Raw genomic sequence first — 17,801 nt, 5'->3', positions numbered from 1 at the left:
TCAGACATTTTTCTCCCAAAACCTCAAGAGCACAAAGCGGAAGTTTATGAAAAATATACCTTGAACATAGAAGTTTTATGAAGTCATGCTATTTTTGTAGCTTGTAAGTAACAACTATATCTGAAAATGCAAACACCTCAACTGAACTTTCATACACATGTAAAGGACTACGCCAGTGTTTTTCCCCATGGCAAGTAGCATTAGTACTGCTGTTTATTTAAGGCACAGACTGATTATCAGCCTGGCTGATTATCAGATGAGGTATATGGCATTTGTCCAATTATCAGAATTTTAGGTTCACCTCATCCAAGAGGCTGCTTCAGTTCTAACTAGCTGGAGGAGAGTTGCAAGCTTTAAACCCTGTGTGGGAGTGTCCTTACAGAGTCTTTAGGGCCACCTGTGGGTCGGTGGTCAAACTGGCCTTCATGTGGGTTGCTAAGGCTCATTGAGCCAAGGTTTGAACGGCTGTTATGCTGTCAAGCTAACTGAGGGAGTACTGCATTGTTGGTGGGTAATGTTGTAGGCCAACTCCTCTGCTCAAATATGGTCATTCCAGTTTGATATAGATGGATTCTTTTCCTCCTCCTCCAAACTATCAGTCTTCTCTGGCCAAGATGTTTAAATTGTTGTCTTCAGTTTTTCACACTTGTTCCTGCGGAGGAGGGCCAACTCCTCGGATCAAGACTCTGCTGTCCATTCACATCTAGAGGAGAAAAATTATCCACATGAAGGCTGGCCGGGTCAACGACCCACAAGTCTCTCACATGAAAGTTGAAGCGTCTTCAAGAAACAGACAAGTCCAGCTGCCTACAATACAGAATTAAAATGACCAAGACCTGGATGACTGAGAACCTTCATCAACATTCAGTTTTGGTTTAAATGTCCAGTTAGACTCAAGGATCAACTGATTAGAATTTAGTGGCCAAAGGTCAAAGGTGACCTTAGGAAACACATTGTTGGCCATAACTGAAGTGATACAATAATTACGATACAATTTTACACAAAAGTCTTATAGGATAGAACAAACTTATGATATTTGATGTTAAAAAGGTCAAAAGTTAAGTGCACTGTCATATTATTAATATAATTAATAATATTATAATAATATTCTCTATATTCAACGCCACACGTTACCTGCAATGTACGGCGTAACTGAGTCAATTTCCATTTCATATGAAGGCTGATTGTTATGTTGTAATAACCAGTCAATCTATTCAGGAAGTCAGTTTAGCTGATGCTCAGAGAGTAACAGCAGCTGTGTTTCACTGCTCTCAATGGTTTAAAACTTTCAAGTATATTTCCACTCTCATTACCACCAGCACAAGTGATGGGTGTGATGTTATTTACCAGTAGCTGTACCAGTTATGTCACATTGTCATGCAGTACACCTGTGCACCACAGTGTGTCGAGAACTGGTCCTACTGAACAGTGCGGTAGTACGAGACTCATTTCTCATTATGAAGCAGAGTTCATTTATTTAAAAAGTCACTTATATCAATAAAAACTATGAAAAACAAACAAACAAAAACAACAGTAGAGTCCATTTCCTGTCCCCCGTGTGTCTCATCTTTGTGTTTCCCTCTGAATAATTTCCAAATCAGGGCAGTGTTCATACTGTGGTTCAGGTGGCTCTTCCCAGGTGGATTGTGGGAGTTTCTGAAGGCCGCTGGTAGGAAACGTGATGACGGCTGTGTCACTGAACACGTCAATCAGTCGGGACGGACAGGGCAGCTGTCTCTCCTCACACACGGACACAGCCTGAGTGATGTAGCCGTAGTCCCGCTTGAACTCTCTCTCGATTGTCCTGTCGGGACGACGGACAGAAAACGTCAGCTCACCTCCAATTTCTTAAACAGAAGCTCTCTCATTTGTGTCTTGTACAAACCTGTCTCTCATGCCACTGAAGCCGTTTCCGATGATTATCATCAGAGGAAGATGTTGTGTACTCCAGTTCTTCCACAGAAGGTTGTTGTACAGGGCTTTCCCACAATGCATCAGGTAAAAGAGTGTGGGCTTGGTCGCCAGACGCTTCCCCTCCTGCAGGACACAGTGAGACTGAAGGCTGTTGTTTTAGCACTGATTTCCTACCTTACAGGCAGCCAGTAAGCTATTAAAATCAACTTTCACTGACCTGAGACCTGCTTGAGAAAAGTTGTCTTAGCTTTTAAAATAGTTGTTGTAATTGTTCATCAACTTTAGAATGCAGTGACCGCCTGTGTTTTCTTCTTGTTTGGGTTCTGGATCTGATCTTTGGACAAAAAGAGGGCTGCACAATACATCGTGTCAGCACCAATCTTGCAATGTGCACGTGCAATATCAAGGATGGCAAATTCAATGTTGCAACTCTCTTTGCAGCTTTATATTTTATACTTTATAAAGCAAGACTTGCACAGTTCTTATTTTCCATGACAAATCTATTACAGAAGTCAGTCTGATATGACATGATTTAATCCAGTGTATCAAACAAAGCAGGGGCCTGCTTTGGTTAGTTAATTGTTTGATACAATGCACTCCCCTACGAAATCACCTCAGTCATTCTTCAAAGATGATTTCTTTCCAGACTGGAATCTGGAGGAAAGCTCTCATGTCGCAATGTATTTTCCAATATCGTGCAGCCCTAGACAAAAATGCTTGTTCTTCGTTCAGTGGTTTCTTAATTGTGATTGTCCAGAGTTTCCATCACGCTCCTTTAAAGCAACAACACTGGAAAGATGTTACGAAACAGTCCACGCTCACAGCAGGCCAGATACCAAACAACAAAAACTCACTCAGCTTACTCACTGTAGTCTCTATAACCCAATGCTGGCTCCAAACTGTCATTACTTGAAAATAATGCCTGTCTGAGAGAGTCCTGGTTGGCAGTTTTTATCATTTATATGAACAACTGGACTAAAACATCTGACAACACTTGGACTTCCCTGTTGTTCCCTGCACTGAATACCAGCTGACTGTTTTTTTTTTCTGACAAAATAAAATAAACTTCAATATGAGTGACCAACAACTGACCTCATTTTCTGTGAGTACAGTCAGACCCAGCTCTCCCAACACGTCCCTCTCTCCAGAGGAGAACACAGGGTCATAAACACAGCAGTCCTTCAGAGGGATCTAGAGGCAGAGGGGGGGGAGAGAGACAGAGTGTCATACAGGGGGTTTCATCGTGTGGAGCCTTTTCTTATCTCACTGGATGAACATCTCCTCTGACCTGGGCTGCGTCGAGCAGCAGCAGCAGCATGGCGAGCTGGTGGCGAGCAGAGACGCAGGAGGAGAAGGAGCCGAGGCCGTAACACACACACTCCAGCCGTGTCACCGCTCTGCGGAGGATGTGAGAGGGCCGCTGATCCTGCAGCCAGCGTCTGCTCTGAGGACAAACATCGCGTCAGGTTCACTGAGCTGCGAGATCACAGCCAGACAAACAATATCTGGTGACGACAACACTCACTTTTCCACTCTTGAAAGAAGTCCTCGCATCTTAGCTCAGACCTACAGAGGAGGAGGAGGAGGAGGAGGAGGAGCAAAGTTACAGGACATTCTTGTTTCAAATATTTTTTTTATTGATAAGCATCATTTAAAAAAAATAAAAGCTGGTGTTGCACTGCTTCTTGTCACACTAGTAAAATACCGTACAGAATGTATCGTACAAGGAATGCAGTCAAATAAAAACTAAGAATTAACAGAAAAATAAATATTAAAGAATAATTAACAAGGAGAACCACCAAGAGCTGCTTGACTTTCTTGAGTTTTGGTGAAAACATGTATCCAGATGAAAGATGACTCTGCTGCTTGACTGTTACCAGAACTTACACTGTGTCTCTTATTCGTCTCACAGTTTTCTGGATGTCCAGCTCATCCTGGCAGCATGTCGCATGTGAGGACACCTGACGTGTTTTTGGTTTCCGCGCTGCGCCTTTCCGTCCCCGGGCCACCTGCCACTGCTCCCCGGTGTCCGACATCTCTGCTCAGTCACGGACAGCACCGTGTGCACAGACATGCGGGGACAACCAGGTTCTCATGTAAAGCGCTGCACTGAGCTTGAGAGGCGACAGAAAGTGGGACCGTTCTGAGTGTTACACACATATTTCCTCTTCCGGTGTTAAAACTTCGTTCCGTGGTGTCATCTCGTCTTCAAATTGTCGTTTTTTCCCCGATACAGACATCAAATGCTCCGTTTGTGTTAATGGGGGGACTTTTGAACATGTTGTTATGGATTGTTTCCATACTACTGCCTTTGACTGACAGACATACCTTTCCGAGATGCTTGAAAAAGATGTCACTAACAAAGATTGATATTGTATTAATTTACTAAGAGTCCAGCTACTTTCCCAGATGAAAATCAACTATACGTAGTGGCTTAAAAGATTGACTTCCTGACACAGTGTGTTTAACATTTCAAAGCGCGATGTGATCTTTGAGATTGCGTATAATTTAAAATATTGTTTTACCATCTGAATCACAGTTAATCTAAAAACGGATTATTTTCCGGTTTATATTTGTTTTGTTCTGTAAAACCGATACACGGTTATGCTTACACGCCGAGGAACGATATTTTTTTGGGTTATGACGTTTGGTGCAACACCGGCCGACATTGTGGTAACAACCGGAAGTACTTGTGTTTTCGTGCGCACAACGAGTAAGCGTGAAGCTAACTGACTTAAGCTGAATTGCCTTCCATTACTGCCACAGGAGAATGACTGCAAATTTCATCTATAGTTAGAGGGATAACACAATTTTCAGGTGAGTCAGAGAAAGCTTTTTTTGTAATTTCCCTGCACACAAGCTTAAGGGTTAAGTTATCTGTTTTTATTAGCTAACGTTAGCCCTTGCTAATAAATGTTAGCTTGTCTTAACATTTGATTTTCTCGAGGAGGAAGATCTGGCCATGTAATTGTAGCTGTTTGGATACGTTTCCTAAAAGTTATTTTGTGATCTATATAATTAGATCGTTTGCCATGTTGATATTTTACGTGAAATAAAAATAAACCTAGCGTTAGCTAGCTATATGGTACACTTAGCTAATTGTTGTTGATTTCGTATTTGGGCAAGATATAATTAACAAATGTCCATGGCTACGAAGCCTGATTAGGACGTTAACGTTACTTTGGCATTGGAGTGAAGACCATTTCAACCATATGTCTGTTTTTATTGCTATTGTGATATTCAGAAATGTCAATGTCCCACCTGTACGGGCGGAGAGGGGAGGAGGAGGAGGAGGAAGGTGTGGAGATAGAGAGCTTTGAGGTGACAGAATGGGACCTGGCCAATGAGTTCAATCCAGACCGCCGCAGACACAGGCAGACCAAAGAGCAGGCTACCTACGGCATCTGGGCTGACAGAGACTCAGATGAGGATGAGAGGCCTAGCTTTGGAGGCAAAAAGTAAGGAATGGGTTTATTCACGCTGCTGCCTTAATGTCCCTGATGTGTAAAAGTCTTTTCCCCTGTCAGTGTATGTTTCCCACTCCATAACCAAACACCCCTTTTCTGAGATGCTTAACCTGACCCCAACCTTATCTTAACTCCAACCTGTTAGACAAAGACTATAGACCTCATCTTTGTCATAGTCAGATGAATAGTCCATGCAGTTTTTAACAGTTTTAAGCAAAATTATTCATTTGTTTGTGCATTTGTTTGTTTTTTCTTATAAAGAAGTAAAGACTACACTGCTCCAGTGAACTTTGTGAGTGGAGGTTTGCGTAAGTCTGCCGCTGAGGAGAAACAGCTAAAAGGAGAAGGCGCCTCTGATGACTCCGATGATGATGGACCCTCAGCACCACCCCCTTCTCGGAGCACTGCGCCCAAAAAACTTCAGATGGTAAATTTTGTTGTGTTCCATTTTCTTTTCCCATTGCAGCGTGTTCTTTAACAGTGGTTTTTCAAAGCAGATCATTTCTATTTTTTAGGGTAATTTCCGGGGGAACCAGTCACAGAGGTTTGCAGGTGGCATACAGTCTGGTAAAGGCATTGGTAGCTGGGAGAAGCACACAAAGGGAATTGGACAGAAACTTCTGCAGAAAATGGGATACCAACCAGGCAAAGGCCTTGGCAAGAATGCTCAAGGTGGGTATGGCTGAGCATTATTTTTTGGTGAGATGTTTAGTAATGATGTGTGTGTGCTTTTTATTTTTAAAGGAGATATAGAGTGTAGGTGGTATATTCTGACTTTACCCCCTTTTGCTGCTACAGGTATTATAAACCCCATTGAGGCAAAGCTTCGTAAAGGCAAGGGAGCAGTGGGTGCTTATGGCAATGAACGAACCCAGCAGTCTCTTCAGGATTTTCCTGTGGTTGACTCCGAGGAAGAGGAGGAGAAGGTATAGTGCTGTAAAAAAAACTGTCTTTACTTCTTTTTTCCAGCTATACATACCCATAGATTATATAGCATAAGTGAAATTGGAGAGTTAGTCAACGTGATTCCGCAATTGTTGTCTGTGTAGGAGTTTCGGAAGGAGCTAGGCCAGTGGCGTAAGGATCCTGCAGGCCCTGGAGGAAAGAAGAAACCCAAGTACTCCTACAGAACTGTCGACGAGCTGAAGGCTAAAGGCAAGGTGGCAGGGCGCAGTACTGCTGCATCCGCTGGGGAGTTGGCACAGGTCAAGGTATGTTTGAAAAGACTTCTTTGCGTCTGCCTCACAGGAAAGTTGTCAGGGCACAACAACTTTAATCTTCACACTCACATTGAATTAGGCTGCAATATAATACACTCAGTACATTCCCGTGGGTGAAATGTTACTAGTGAAAGCACACAATCAAGTAAGTTCTTGTAAGTTCTTTTTCTGAGTCTCATTTTCTTCCTCTTTCCATCTCCAGGTAATAGATATGACTGGAAGAGAGCAAAAGGTATATTACAGTTACAGCCAGATGTCCAACAAGCACAGTGTTCCAGACGAAGGTCCACCGAGCATGTCCACTCAGGATCAGAAGGGATCTGGCTTTGCTCTTCCCGAACTCGAACATAACCTGCAGCTGCTGATAGACCTCACAGAACAGGACATATTACAGGTAAAAGGGAACCAAACATATCTGCCAAATATCTTCATTTTGTGTTTTCCATGTTACTATGGTACGTCTTCTGTCAAATACTGACAGTCTTTCTCTTTTGCTATGTTATCACCACCTCCTGTAGTCTGCCAGACGTCTGCAGCATGAAAAAGACGTAGTTGTGTCTCTGAGCCACGAGTCACGAGCCTTGCAGAGCAGACTGGATGCAGAGCAAGATTCCATCCAGAAAATGGAGGCTGTTCTGGCATTGGTGGAGCGTTTTCCTTCTGTGGAGATGGCACCGGGGGAGGGACCCAGCCTGCAGGTGCACACACAGTGACAAACCGTTTAAGTTAGTCCTTTCTCTGTTATCACACCATATAGATAATGAATTGTTTCTGTGCCTTTCTTCTCTTTTTTCAGGAGTGTGCACGGATTTTTGAGACTTTACAAACAGACTATTATGAAGAATACAAGACAATGGGACTGGCAGACCTGGCTGTAGCCGTTGTTCATCCATTACTGAAAGAGAAACTTCGTTCCTGGGACCCTCTGAAGGTAAGCTTTTGTAATAATCCCACTAGAGAATGTAATGATTTGCTGTAATTAATTAATAATGAGCGACCACTGTTCTCTGTTTATTTCAGGACAGCTCTTATTGTCTGGAAGACATCGGCCAATGGAGAGCAATCCTTGAATCTAGAGACCTCCTCTCAAGTGGCCCAGATTCTAACATGGATCCTTACCACAGGTCATTTTAAACACTTGTATATTGCAATAGTTGTGTATTTTCATGGATACATTTCAGTGACTATTTGTTAAATTCTGTAAATGACTGTATGTGTGCTGTTTCTGTTGGTCCAGACTGTTGTGGGAAGTGTGGATCCCAGTGATGCGGCCATGTGTGTCAGGCTGGCAGCCTCGTATGGTCACGCCGATGGTAGACTGTGTGGAAGTGTGGGCCCCTCTTCTCCCCCTGTGGATGCTGGATCACCTGTTGGAGCAGCTGATTTTACCCCGGCTACAGCGAGAGGCAAGACACATACAGATTATAACCACTGAAAGACACAGTTACTCCAATGTAGAGAAACTTCCATTGTTTTCATAATTTATTATAATTGACTTGTGTGTATTTATTCCTCTCTGTCTGGTAGGTGGATAACTGGAACCCTCTTACTGACACAGTACCCATCGACTCCTGGATCCACCCATGGCTTCCTCTGCTACAGTCACGTCTAGAGCCTCTTTACCCACCAATCAGAAGCAAACTATCCAACGCCTTGCAGCGTTGGCATCCCAGCGACAACTCAGCCCGCCTCATCCTGCAGCCCTGGAAAGCCGTTTTCACACCAGGTGCTTGGGAGGCCTTCATGGTGAAAAACATCATCCCAAAACTAGGTACGTCTTCATCAGTGGCAGCCCTAAATGGGCCATAGCAGTGGAAGAATATGTATCCTTCTGCCATCTTAGCCTTTCCTGCAACTTTTTTCCTCATGTGGTGATTCCTGTTTCCCTCCGCAGCCCTTTGTCTGGAAGAGCTGGTTATCAACCCTCACCAGCAGCAGATGGATCCATTTAATTGGGTGATGGACTGGGAAGGCATGCTGTCTCCCTCCAGCCTTGTGTCCCTGCTGGACAAAAACTTCTTTCCGAAGTGGTTGCAGGTCTGTATACTTTTTATACTTTAACAGTAAATTGTACTCAAAAGTTTTAGATGTACTCACCTTCAATTTATTATTTTTATGTTTCATTATTTTTTACTTTATGTCTTTGTTTTGTTGATTTACAGGTCCTGTGTTCATGGCTGAGCAACAGTCCTAACTATGAGGAAATCACAAAATGGTACCTGGGTTGGAAAAGCATATTTAGTGACGTCTTGCTGACTCAGCCGCTCATTAAAGAGAAGTTTAATGAAGCTTTGGACATCATGAATCGTGCAGTGTCTTCAGGCATGGGTATGTATCACACCAAGTCTAAAAAAGCAGTACTTAAAAATATAAAACAGCATTCCTTTATGAAAAATATAAATCAGTTCCGTATTTAAGCCTGTTTTTTCTCTCTGTACCAAAACATACAACATTTGTTCATCCTTTTTTCATGTTGACAGGTGGATATATGCAACCTGGTGCAAGGGAGAACATTGCATATTTAACCCAGACAGAGAGACGAAAGGACTTCCAGTATGAAGCGATGCAGGAGAGAAGAGATGCAGAGAGTGTTGCTCATAGGGGCATCAGCGCTGGTGTGCCGACCAACTTTAAAGATCTTATCCAGACCAAGGCAGAGGAGAACAACATTGTTTTTATGCCCTTAGTTGCTAAACGCCACGAGGGCAAACAGCTGTACACATTTGGGCGTATTGTCATCTACATAGACAGAGGGGTTGTGTTTGTGCAAGGAGAGAAGACTTGGGTGCCCACGTCTCTGCAGAGTCTGATAGATATGGCCAAGTGAGGCCGGACTGACAGATTCCTCAGTCGGCCAAGTGTAAAAGAGAATAAGTACAGCAAAAGTTTGCTTTTTATGCAGCTTCAGTATGCCGATCCTTGTTGTCTTTGTACATTTTTAAGTGTCAATAGAGCTGTGAATAAATACTTTTTGAATGTATTTGGTCTTCCTTGTTTCTGTTTCAGTCAGATTTGTGAATAATAACTGCATATGTTCAAATACTTTACTAACACAGAATAATGCATGTATGTATATGATATAAGCTTTCTTTCAGAAGGTTTTGCATTCCACACAGGCAACAAGGGAAAGCCACCTTTTCAAAATAAATGCCACTTTAAAGGCAGACAGTGTACGTATGCACAAAACAGTACTTTGTGTACAATTACTTTTACTATACCTTTTTGAGTGTATATCCACTCCTGTTAATGTTTTTGAATAGTTATGTTTGTATGGAATATAAATAACAATAGAGAAGCATGTCTCTCAATGACTTGTAGTACCAGTGTTTACATTTTTTACCGCAGGTGGCAGTGTAGCCGCTAGCTCCATTTCCGGTAAAGGGGTTTGAGGATGGTTGGCACGTCACGGCTTCCGTCCGTCTGTGTGCAGCGGTCTTTGGTGTAACAAAGTACCGTGTACATGTTTAATTGAGCAGGTTTAAGAAGAATTTAAGAAGTATTTTTTGCATCACAGAGGTACGTGGATATTTATATATAGCTAAGCAAATACACAAAATATCGACGGGTTGGAGTTTATGATTTGAAAACCTTTATGATTCAGAACGACAACGGTTAGCTAATGAGCTAGTCACCCTTAGCTATCATAGAGCTACACTGCTACCATTAGCTAGCATGCTAACAGGGAAACATTGGCCCGTATGTTGCTGTACACAGCTTAAACCTAACCCTTATCTCTTTGTGTAAAGTCTAAATACTGTCCATGTTTATCTAGCCACTCATGTCGTCGGACGCCCTGAAAAAGCGAAAGTCCAAGGTTCTCCGCAGTGAAGGAGGAACCCCGGAGATGAAGCGAGGACGCGAATTGGACCAGCAGGTAGGACACTTGGAGCAGAAGGAGTGGGTTGTCATATGAAAGCATTTTAAGCGTATACTGCTACTAGATGAGCAGTTACTTATGCAGTCTTTAAATTTCTGGACTTGAGTCACTCACCACTTTGACCACAAGTCTGAGTCCCTGCTTGTGTAATAATACATTAGGGATTGATGTAAGTTATTTTTTTCTTTGCCAGGATGTGCGTGTGTATAGTGAGGAGGTGGAGCTGGACGGCAGGGACCCTGAGCAGGACTACCTGCTGTACAAGGAGTCATGTGAGAGTTTGGCTACACTCATGAGCGAGATCCAGGATCTTAAAGCCAACGGAGCAAAAGAGGGGGTAAGAATCACACAGTCCGGTGAAACTTATCTAGGTGATGATTTGTGACTTCAACAACAAGAACATTCCCACACAGTAAAGTCTTTATACATGCAGGTTGTGGTACTGGTAAATATACATCACACTGCTGAAGAAGTTGATTCTGTGTCATAACTAGTAAGAGTGAGGTTTAACCTATTTGCATCTGTTTACAGTGTGCCGAGGTGGAGCAGAAACGTATGCAGAGCTGCATCCACTTCATGAATCTGAAAAAACTCAATCGTCTGGCTCATATGCGACTAAAGCGAGGCAGAGACCAGACACATGAGGTAACTGCCACAGGTCTTTCAAATGCTGTCAAATATTTACGAGGTGTTAAAAGAAGCATCAGCTGAGGCGAAGTTTATACTATTTCATCCAGTTGCCCACTTTTGTGCTGAGTGGGAAAGTCAAGTTGAACAATGAACACTTTGCTTCACCCCACTGCAGCTGCTACTGTCAGCAAAGAAAAGCTTAAGCACCCTTGGGTTTATTTTTGTTTAGAATGTATAGATCCGGTATTAGAACCTGCTTACTCATCCTTGTTGTCATTGAATCCTAGTTCTGGTTCTTGGTGCATTGTCCTACATGTCACCTGGGTCATATTTACAAACAAGCCTTAATCACTGTATTTTTGTTTGTTTTGTCTTTAGGCAAAGCAGAGAGTGGATGTGCTTCACCTCCAGTTACAGAACCTGCTGTACGAAGTTTTGCATCTCCAGAAGGAGATCAGCAAGTGTCTGGAGTTCAAGTTAGTACAAAGTGTCTCATTAAACTACAGCTTTTTACTTTGAATTGACTTAAAACCAAGCAAAACTACCAGGCTTGAAAATGTACTGAAGTTATCGAAGAAGAAGAATAGAAAAGATACCCTTTTAACTGAAAACAGATCCCACAATTCCTTTTAAAATAGACATCTGCCTCACAGTAAGCCCTAGAAGTAAAAACACCCCGTTTCTTCATGTTAGAGATACGTTTATATGAAGCTTGATGTACTTGATTTCCTCAAATGATATTCAAAATGTGTAGTCAATTATACATAAAATTGCTCATGTGGGATTAAGCTTGTAACTACAACTTGTTACTTTCCTGTTGATGCTTTGTGTAAATATTTTAATAAATCCCTGCTTTAAGTGAAGTAATATTAATGCGTTTTATTTATATAGCGCCTTTCAGATCGCAGCTCAAAAGCCTTCGTTAACATACCTTTTCCTAACCCAGGTCTAAACATGAGGATATCGACTTGGTGTCTGAGGAGGAGTTTTACCAGGAGGCGCCAGCAGAAATTTCCAGGCCCCACCTAACTACAAATGATCCCCACCAACTCACACTGGCACGTCTAGACTGGGAGCTTGAACAGAGGAAGAGGTATGCAAACTTCCTTATGTTATTAGCATGCTGTGGTTAAATAAAAAAAAAAAGTCATAATTTTTTGGGAATTCAAAGCATCCATTAAAACTCTATGCTTGATTACAGGCTGGCTGAGAAATACAAAGAGTCACTGGCAACAAAGGAGAAGATCCAGAAGAGCATCGAGGTGAAGAAGGAACATCTGACCAGCTTGCAGCCAGGACTCAATGCCATCATGCAGGTATAACAACTATCTGGCTGCCATGATACATGACAGTTTTGATTGGACCACACCCTTGTGTTCCAGTCTCAGCAGCTTGGAGCACTGATTTTGCTAAGAAACTGTGTTGTTGATTCCTCAAGTCCCATTAAGCTTTTGTGTTCCTTGAGGTGAAGGTCTCAGCTGCTGTACCACCAATGGACACCATGTATGTATTGTCTGAATGATGGTATGCTCTCTTCCTTCCCAGGCCTCTCTCCCAGTGCAGCAGTACCTGTCCATGCCATTTGAACAGATTCAGAAACAGACAGAGGTTGCCCGCCATCTGCCTCCACCTCTCTATGTCTTGTTTGTTCAAGCCAATGCCTATGGCCAGGCCTGTGGTAAGTAATCGTGACAGAATATCCTGTTTCAAGACAAAATTAAGACTGAACTAATGGGAAGAAAGCCCAGAGTGTCATTCATTTGTTTCTGTTTTTCCATTTCAGACAAGAACCTGACTGTCTCCATTAGTGGTGATGTAGATGAGGCCAAGGCCCTGTCCAAACCTCCGGAAGACTCCCAAGGTAGAAACACTCGAATAAAAATGCCTGCCATCACATATACAGCATGTGCACATGTGCTTTTTTCTGCAGCTCATTTTTCTTTTACACTCCAGTAAGGGATGCATCCCAAACAGAAATTGATAGAATGGTATGTTTTGTGGTTTCATCCAGATGACGAGAGTGATTCAGATGCAGAGGAGGAGCAAGAGAAAACGGTGAGCCACACTTGTGCACAAACACAGACACACTCAGGTCAGTGGGTTCAGTGACTTCTTAATATACCCATATCTGCAACAACAACACAAACTGTCCCTGAAGCCTTGGCCGCCACACAGTGTGGTCTGGCAGGTCGAGGTGCAGCAGTTATCGATCGCCTCCTGCATCCGGACAAGCCAGCTGAGGGTTTCTGGGAAATTTTTGCCAAGAATGGCTAGGTGACTGTAACGTGAGCCCACCTCATGCATGCACACTCAGCACCCAAACAGTCCTTTCCGTCATGAGGTTGATAGTTGTTTGTCTATGTGTGCTGTAAATGAGTATTTTCTAAATTTACAGAATTGGGAATAATTTATTTACATTTTGTTGCAACCTCGGTTTGGGCCTTCAAATGGCTCATCAAAACAACGCCTTCTTTTTCCGTTTTTTGTACAACTCCAGCCTTCCTTTGAACTGCTGCTTCCTCCTTTTCACCTGTAATAGTAGAGGGCTAAAGTGCTAGCGATGCTAATTGACTATCATGTTTCTCCTGTAAGCAGCTGAAATTTGATTCAAATTGTATTTCAGATTTATTTGATATACCACAATGTCAAACATGTGCTTTGTTTTTCATTCTTTCTTTTCATCTCTTGTTTCCATTGCTTTTTCTTGTCTGGTTGACAGAAGAGGAGGCGGCCGACTACTGGTGGCCAGCTGGATGAGAAAAGAAAGGAAATGCTGAAAAGGCATCCTCTGTCCCTCTGCTTGGATCTCAAGTGTAAAGGTAACTCATTGTACATTATTGATGAGTGACATTTTTAGTGTCTGCACCAAATAATTCTGTGATTTTGCTTGAAGTAAGGAGGAGGGAGTTTGGCTGCTTATGGTCAATAAACACTTGCCACACATTTAACGTGATTCAGACACCAGAGGTGGATTTCATCATTCGATGCCGAGATTCAGTCCCCATCGGTCAGTTTGGCAGGAACAATCTTTCATATCGTTCGTTCGTTCGTTCAGTCAGACGGTACAACATTGTTTAAGGTTAATGGCTAACGGTCAACATAACACTGTAGTTTGAGGCAAATACATAGCTGCAACTTCATGATTATGTGTATTTTTAGACAACACAACAGTGGATAATGTGTATATCCACCTTAAAATTAAATTGAAATGTACTGAAGGTAAGCCAAAGGTGACTGACTGACTGAATGAGAACAATGAGCTACGAACAAAATAATTTATTTATTTTTTCATGGAAACTTTTGCTATGCTTTCCTGTTCCATATTGGCTAAAATTTGACGGCAGTGTCCTAGACTCAGCATACGATTGGCTGGCTGTCAATCCTCCTCACCACTCTGATAACTAAACAGTGAACAACACAGCGACTAGTCTGCGAGAACGGAAGAATTAATGAGAGAGAAGTGAAACGTGGAATCAGGTCAGTTTGTTCGTGTTAAAGAGTCGTTAGAGTTCCTTCAAACTGACTTGTTGGCAAACAGTCCATCTTCATCATGCACAAATGTTTGCAGATGAGGTAAAGTTTAATCTTGTTAGTCACATTTTGTCTCTGTTTCGCTTCCTCACTCTCTGAATCTATTCCAAAAGTTTGAGCCGACCAAGTGAAACGCACTGTTAACACCTTAAACAAACTAGTGTATTATTCTGGATTTGAACATTGTTATAAACATTTGTGATAATGTAAGAACCTGACTCAACAAAAAATTATAACAAAGGTGTATTTATTTTAAGACATTTTAATGCAGAAATGTTACATGTTATATCTTGAAACAGTGGTATTGTATCAGTGTTTCGTATTGGCTGATAGCCAAATCCCAGGTATAGGTGTTTGGGACTGAAAAAGTCAGATTGATCCATACTTACTTTAAGCTGAGCATTTAGGCCCAAATATTTACAAATTAAGTGTGTTACTTTCCCTGTAATGTGACCGTAGTTGCACTCTGTATTGTGGTAACTCTATATCTACCAGATAGTTTGTGAAATAAAGCAACCCTGACCTGCGCTATGATGTCATGACACCACTTGACCCATGTGTTCCCTCTGCTGGCAATAAAAGGAATAGTGACCGCTTATGGCGAGATCTGCATTGCAGGCGTAACTCTACCTAAAGGGAGAGAGGTGAGAGAGACGCTTGCAGCAGCGTGGGTCCGCAGCACCTACCACATGCTGTAAGCATATTTTCTCATCACCAGTCTCTCTCCAACTTCTGCTTTTATTTCGAGTGCCTCCCCTCTCCCCAGTTATCTTCACTGCTGCCAGCTGCAGCAGTCAGTTTGCTGCAGTAGAAGCAAAAGGCTGAGCAGGATAGGTGCCTGTGAGTGACAGAGTGTCACTGGGTTTCCTGAGACTGCAGAGACAGGCGTGTGAAAGATGACCGTCAGCATAGTATGCATCCCATGGGTGCTGCAAGCTATCATCTTGTCCACACCCTGTTATCTCTTTCTAATGCGCTGCAGTCTAAAGTAAACCCTGGGGGACGTTCACTGGGAGGATTAATGAAAAGAGCTGCGGGGTAAAGGGAGTATTGAATTCAGCTAGTAATGGATTAGTTCATCAGTGTGTTACCTATCATGTCTCCACAGATGGCAGCATCCTCCACCTCTACTTCTACTATCTGATGAATCTGAACATTATGACAGTCAAGACCAAGGTCTCCACCTCCACAGACCTCAGCACAGCCATCAGTGCCGGGTGAGTCTAAATGTGTGTGTGTTTCTGTCTTTGTGTCTGTGTGTGTATATATAGAGCATTTGTCTCCCTCTCTTTGTCCCTGAAGGGAGAGTCTAATGATGTCTTCTTCTGCAGGGATCTGCTGAAATCAGATACTCTGCTCAGCTGTCTCTACACTGGCGACCATGGACGTGAAACACCAAATCCAGCTAATCGCTACCAGTTTGATAAAGTCGGGTGAGGATGTCAAACAATGAGAACAAATAAGAAGATTAATTGCCAATCAGATCATTGAATTTAACGAAAGTCCATCAGAATTAACCCTTAATTTGCTTTTAGGATTGTTTCCTTTGTGGATTATGTGGATGAGCTGGGCCACCCCTACATGTGGGTTCAGACTCTGGGAGGACTCCATTTTCCCAAAGATTCTTCAGAGGTTTGTGTTGAGATCAAGTTTTATCTGAGATGAGCACATTTTCTGTTATTTGTGGCCTCATCATGTTGCTCTTGTTTTCCAGGGTGTGCGTGTGGGCAGTTCTCTGAGTGCCAGCCAAATGGAGAGCACCATGAAGCTGCTGAGGGGACGGGTCCAGTCCCGCCTGGCTTTGCACAAACAATTTGCCTCTTTAGGTAGATCTCATTTTAATGACTACACATTGAATACTCCTTAAAAAGATAAAGATGATTTTGACTGATATTGTTTGTGCTTGTGTCTTCAGAGCACAGCATTATCCCCGTCTCCAGTGAGTGTCAGCACCTCTTTCCTGCTAAGATCATGTCACGTTTAGCTCGCTGGACCACCATCACCCACGAAGACTACATGGTATACACATGGAGAAACACATGCACACAATCTGAAATCACCTTTAATAAATTGATGCATTCGAAAATCACCCCATGCAGCACATGACACTGTCATCATGTCTTCCTTGATAGGGTCTACCTTATACACGTCATGTGACTGATGCCGGTCTGGCAAAGGAGACTGATCTGTACTTTATGACTGTAGTGGAGCGGGGCACAGGTAAATAGTAGAAGTGATAAAAGAATCAGCCAATATTCAAAATGTTTTCTTATCCTATTTCATAAATGACCTTCTTCGATCTTTTTCTTCCCCAGCTCGTCTCCATGCCGCTGTGGTGCTGAGTCCCCGTTACCCAGCAGTCTCTCCTCTTTTCTCCCTCTGCCTCAGCTGGAAGGGAGAGCGCAGTGGACGCACTGACGACAACCTACGCGTATGAACATTTTTTGATGTAATAACTTCTAGGTCTAGATTTTGGAGGCACCAAATAACTCACCTGTTCCTTGTGTAGGCCATGGAAAGCGAGGTCAATGTGTTCAAAAGTGAACTACAGGGACCCCGTCCAGGACACCAGCTCCTGACCAATCAGATTTCACGCTTGTGCGTCTGCCTGGATGTGTATCTGGAGACTGAAGGTCAAGACGACGGCGTGGAGGGACCAAGAGAGTTTCCCAGAGAAAAGATGTGCTTGCGCACTGTCAGGTACGAGTGCACATATGTTCAATAGAAGGAGAAAGTAAACTCTTTGCACACATTCATATCTGAGTAGATTTACTGTATCTTTGACATCTTTCCCTCTTTCACAGGGGTCCAAATCGCCTGAAGCCTTTCAAATACAATCATCCTCAGGGTTTCTTCAGTCACCGCTAAATCTGTTCATGTTTCTCTCCAGTGTACTCTACATCTTTAAACTCCCTGAAGCTTACATTTGTGACTTTTTGACTCACAAACATCTCTTTTTAAGTCTTTGTAACAGTTTGAAAATAAAAAAAACAACATTTTCTTAAATGAGTGTATCTGGTCTATTTAAAGCTGTTACGCCCATGCTTTGTTGTGTCTGTTTCATTTCTCCGCCTTCCCTTCTACCCTCACCTCTTTTCGTGCTGCTCTATTTATAGGTGTCGTCTGCACTACCTGATTATTATGCCATTATGGTTCAGCGCT

General features: G+C 42.7%; 3 protein-coding genes across 3 annotated transcripts; 2 read left to right on the top strand and 1 right to left on the bottom strand.

The window, feature by feature from the left end:
* Positions 1-1,447: 1,447 nt before the first annotated feature.
* On the bottom strand, positions 1,448-4,081 carry srrd (SRR1 domain containing). The gene is given in 7 exon segments (XM_037096902.1): positions 1,448-1,804; positions 1,886-2,037; positions 3,007-3,105; positions 3,203-3,299; positions 3,301-3,358; positions 3,440-3,480; positions 3,802-4,081. Coding segments are annotated over 7 exon segments (837 nt in total). The 5' UTR covers positions 3,951-4,081; the 3' UTR covers positions 1,448-1,563.
* Positions 4,082-4,591: 510 nt separating this feature from the next.
* tfip11 (tuftelin interacting protein 11) lies at positions 4,592-9,581 on the top strand. The gene is made up of 15 exons (XM_037096897.1): positions 4,592-4,731; positions 5,159-5,372; positions 5,643-5,808; positions 5,897-6,053; positions 6,180-6,307; positions 6,431-6,592; positions 6,804-6,995; positions 7,120-7,299; positions 7,398-7,532; positions 7,622-7,725; positions 7,839-8,007; positions 8,129-8,372; positions 8,496-8,638; positions 8,764-8,929; positions 9,082-9,581. Exons 2-15 carry the CDS (start codon positions 5,161-5,163, stop codon positions 9,426-9,428), a joined length of 2,505 nt encoding a protein of 834 aa, XP_036952792.1. The 5' UTR covers positions 4,592-4,731; positions 5,159-5,160; the 3' UTR covers positions 9,429-9,581.
* A 374-nt stretch (positions 9,582-9,955) lies between these two features.
* On the top strand, positions 9,956-17,645 carry thoc5 (THO complex 5). Its single transcript, XM_037096901.1, has 20 exons — positions 9,956-10,117; positions 10,374-10,475; positions 10,672-10,815; positions 11,010-11,123; positions 11,487-11,584; positions 12,055-12,201; positions 12,310-12,424; positions 12,654-12,786; positions 12,892-12,969; positions 13,120-13,163; positions 13,828-13,927; positions 15,748-15,856; positions 15,971-16,072; positions 16,175-16,271; positions 16,354-16,465; positions 16,555-16,658; positions 16,772-16,859; positions 16,955-17,070; positions 17,149-17,339; positions 17,444-17,645. The coding sequence occupies exons 2-20, from the start codon at positions 10,380-10,382 to the stop codon at positions 17,505-17,507; spliced, it is 2,052 nt and encodes a 683-aa protein (XP_036952796.1). The 5' UTR covers positions 9,956-10,117; positions 10,374-10,379; the 3' UTR covers positions 17,508-17,645.
* Positions 17,646-17,801: the final 156 nt, after the last annotated feature.

Source organism: Acanthopagrus latus, chromosome 5, assembly GCF_904848185.1.
Source record: "Acanthopagrus latus isolate v.2019 chromosome 5, fAcaLat1.1, whole genome shotgun sequence".
NCBI classification, from domain to species: Eukaryota; Metazoa; Chordata; class Actinopteri; order Spariformes; family Sparidae; genus Acanthopagrus; species Acanthopagrus latus.
This window is presented reverse-complemented; position numbering and strand designations above follow the sequence as displayed.

Excerpts from the sequence above, each read along its gene's own strand:
- tfip11 (XM_037096897.1), top strand. The coding sequence starts at position 5,161 with ATGTCAATGTCCCACCTGTACGGGCGGAGAGGGGAGGAGGAGGAGGAG. Across the intron at positions 8,639-8,763 it reads TCTTTCCGAAGTGGTTGCAG|GTCCTGTGTTCATGGCTGAG; the intron begins GTCTGTATACTT and ends GTTGATTTACAG. Across the intron at positions 8,930-9,081 it reads TGCAGTGTCTTCAGGCATGG|GTGGATATATGCAACCTGGT; the intron begins GTATGTATCACA and ends TCATGTTGACAG.
- thoc5 (XM_037096901.1), top strand. The coding sequence starts at position 10,380 with ATGTCGTCGGACGCCCTGAAAAAGCGAAAGTCCAAGGTTCTCCGCAGT. Across the intron at positions 13,928-15,747 it reads CTTGGATCTCAAGTGTAAAG|ATGGCAGCATCCTCCACCTC; the intron begins GTAACTCATTGT and ends ATGTCTCCACAG. Across the intron at positions 16,466-16,554 it reads CAAACAATTTGCCTCTTTAG|AGCACAGCATTATCCCCGTC; the intron begins GTAGATCTCATT and ends TTGTGTCTTCAG.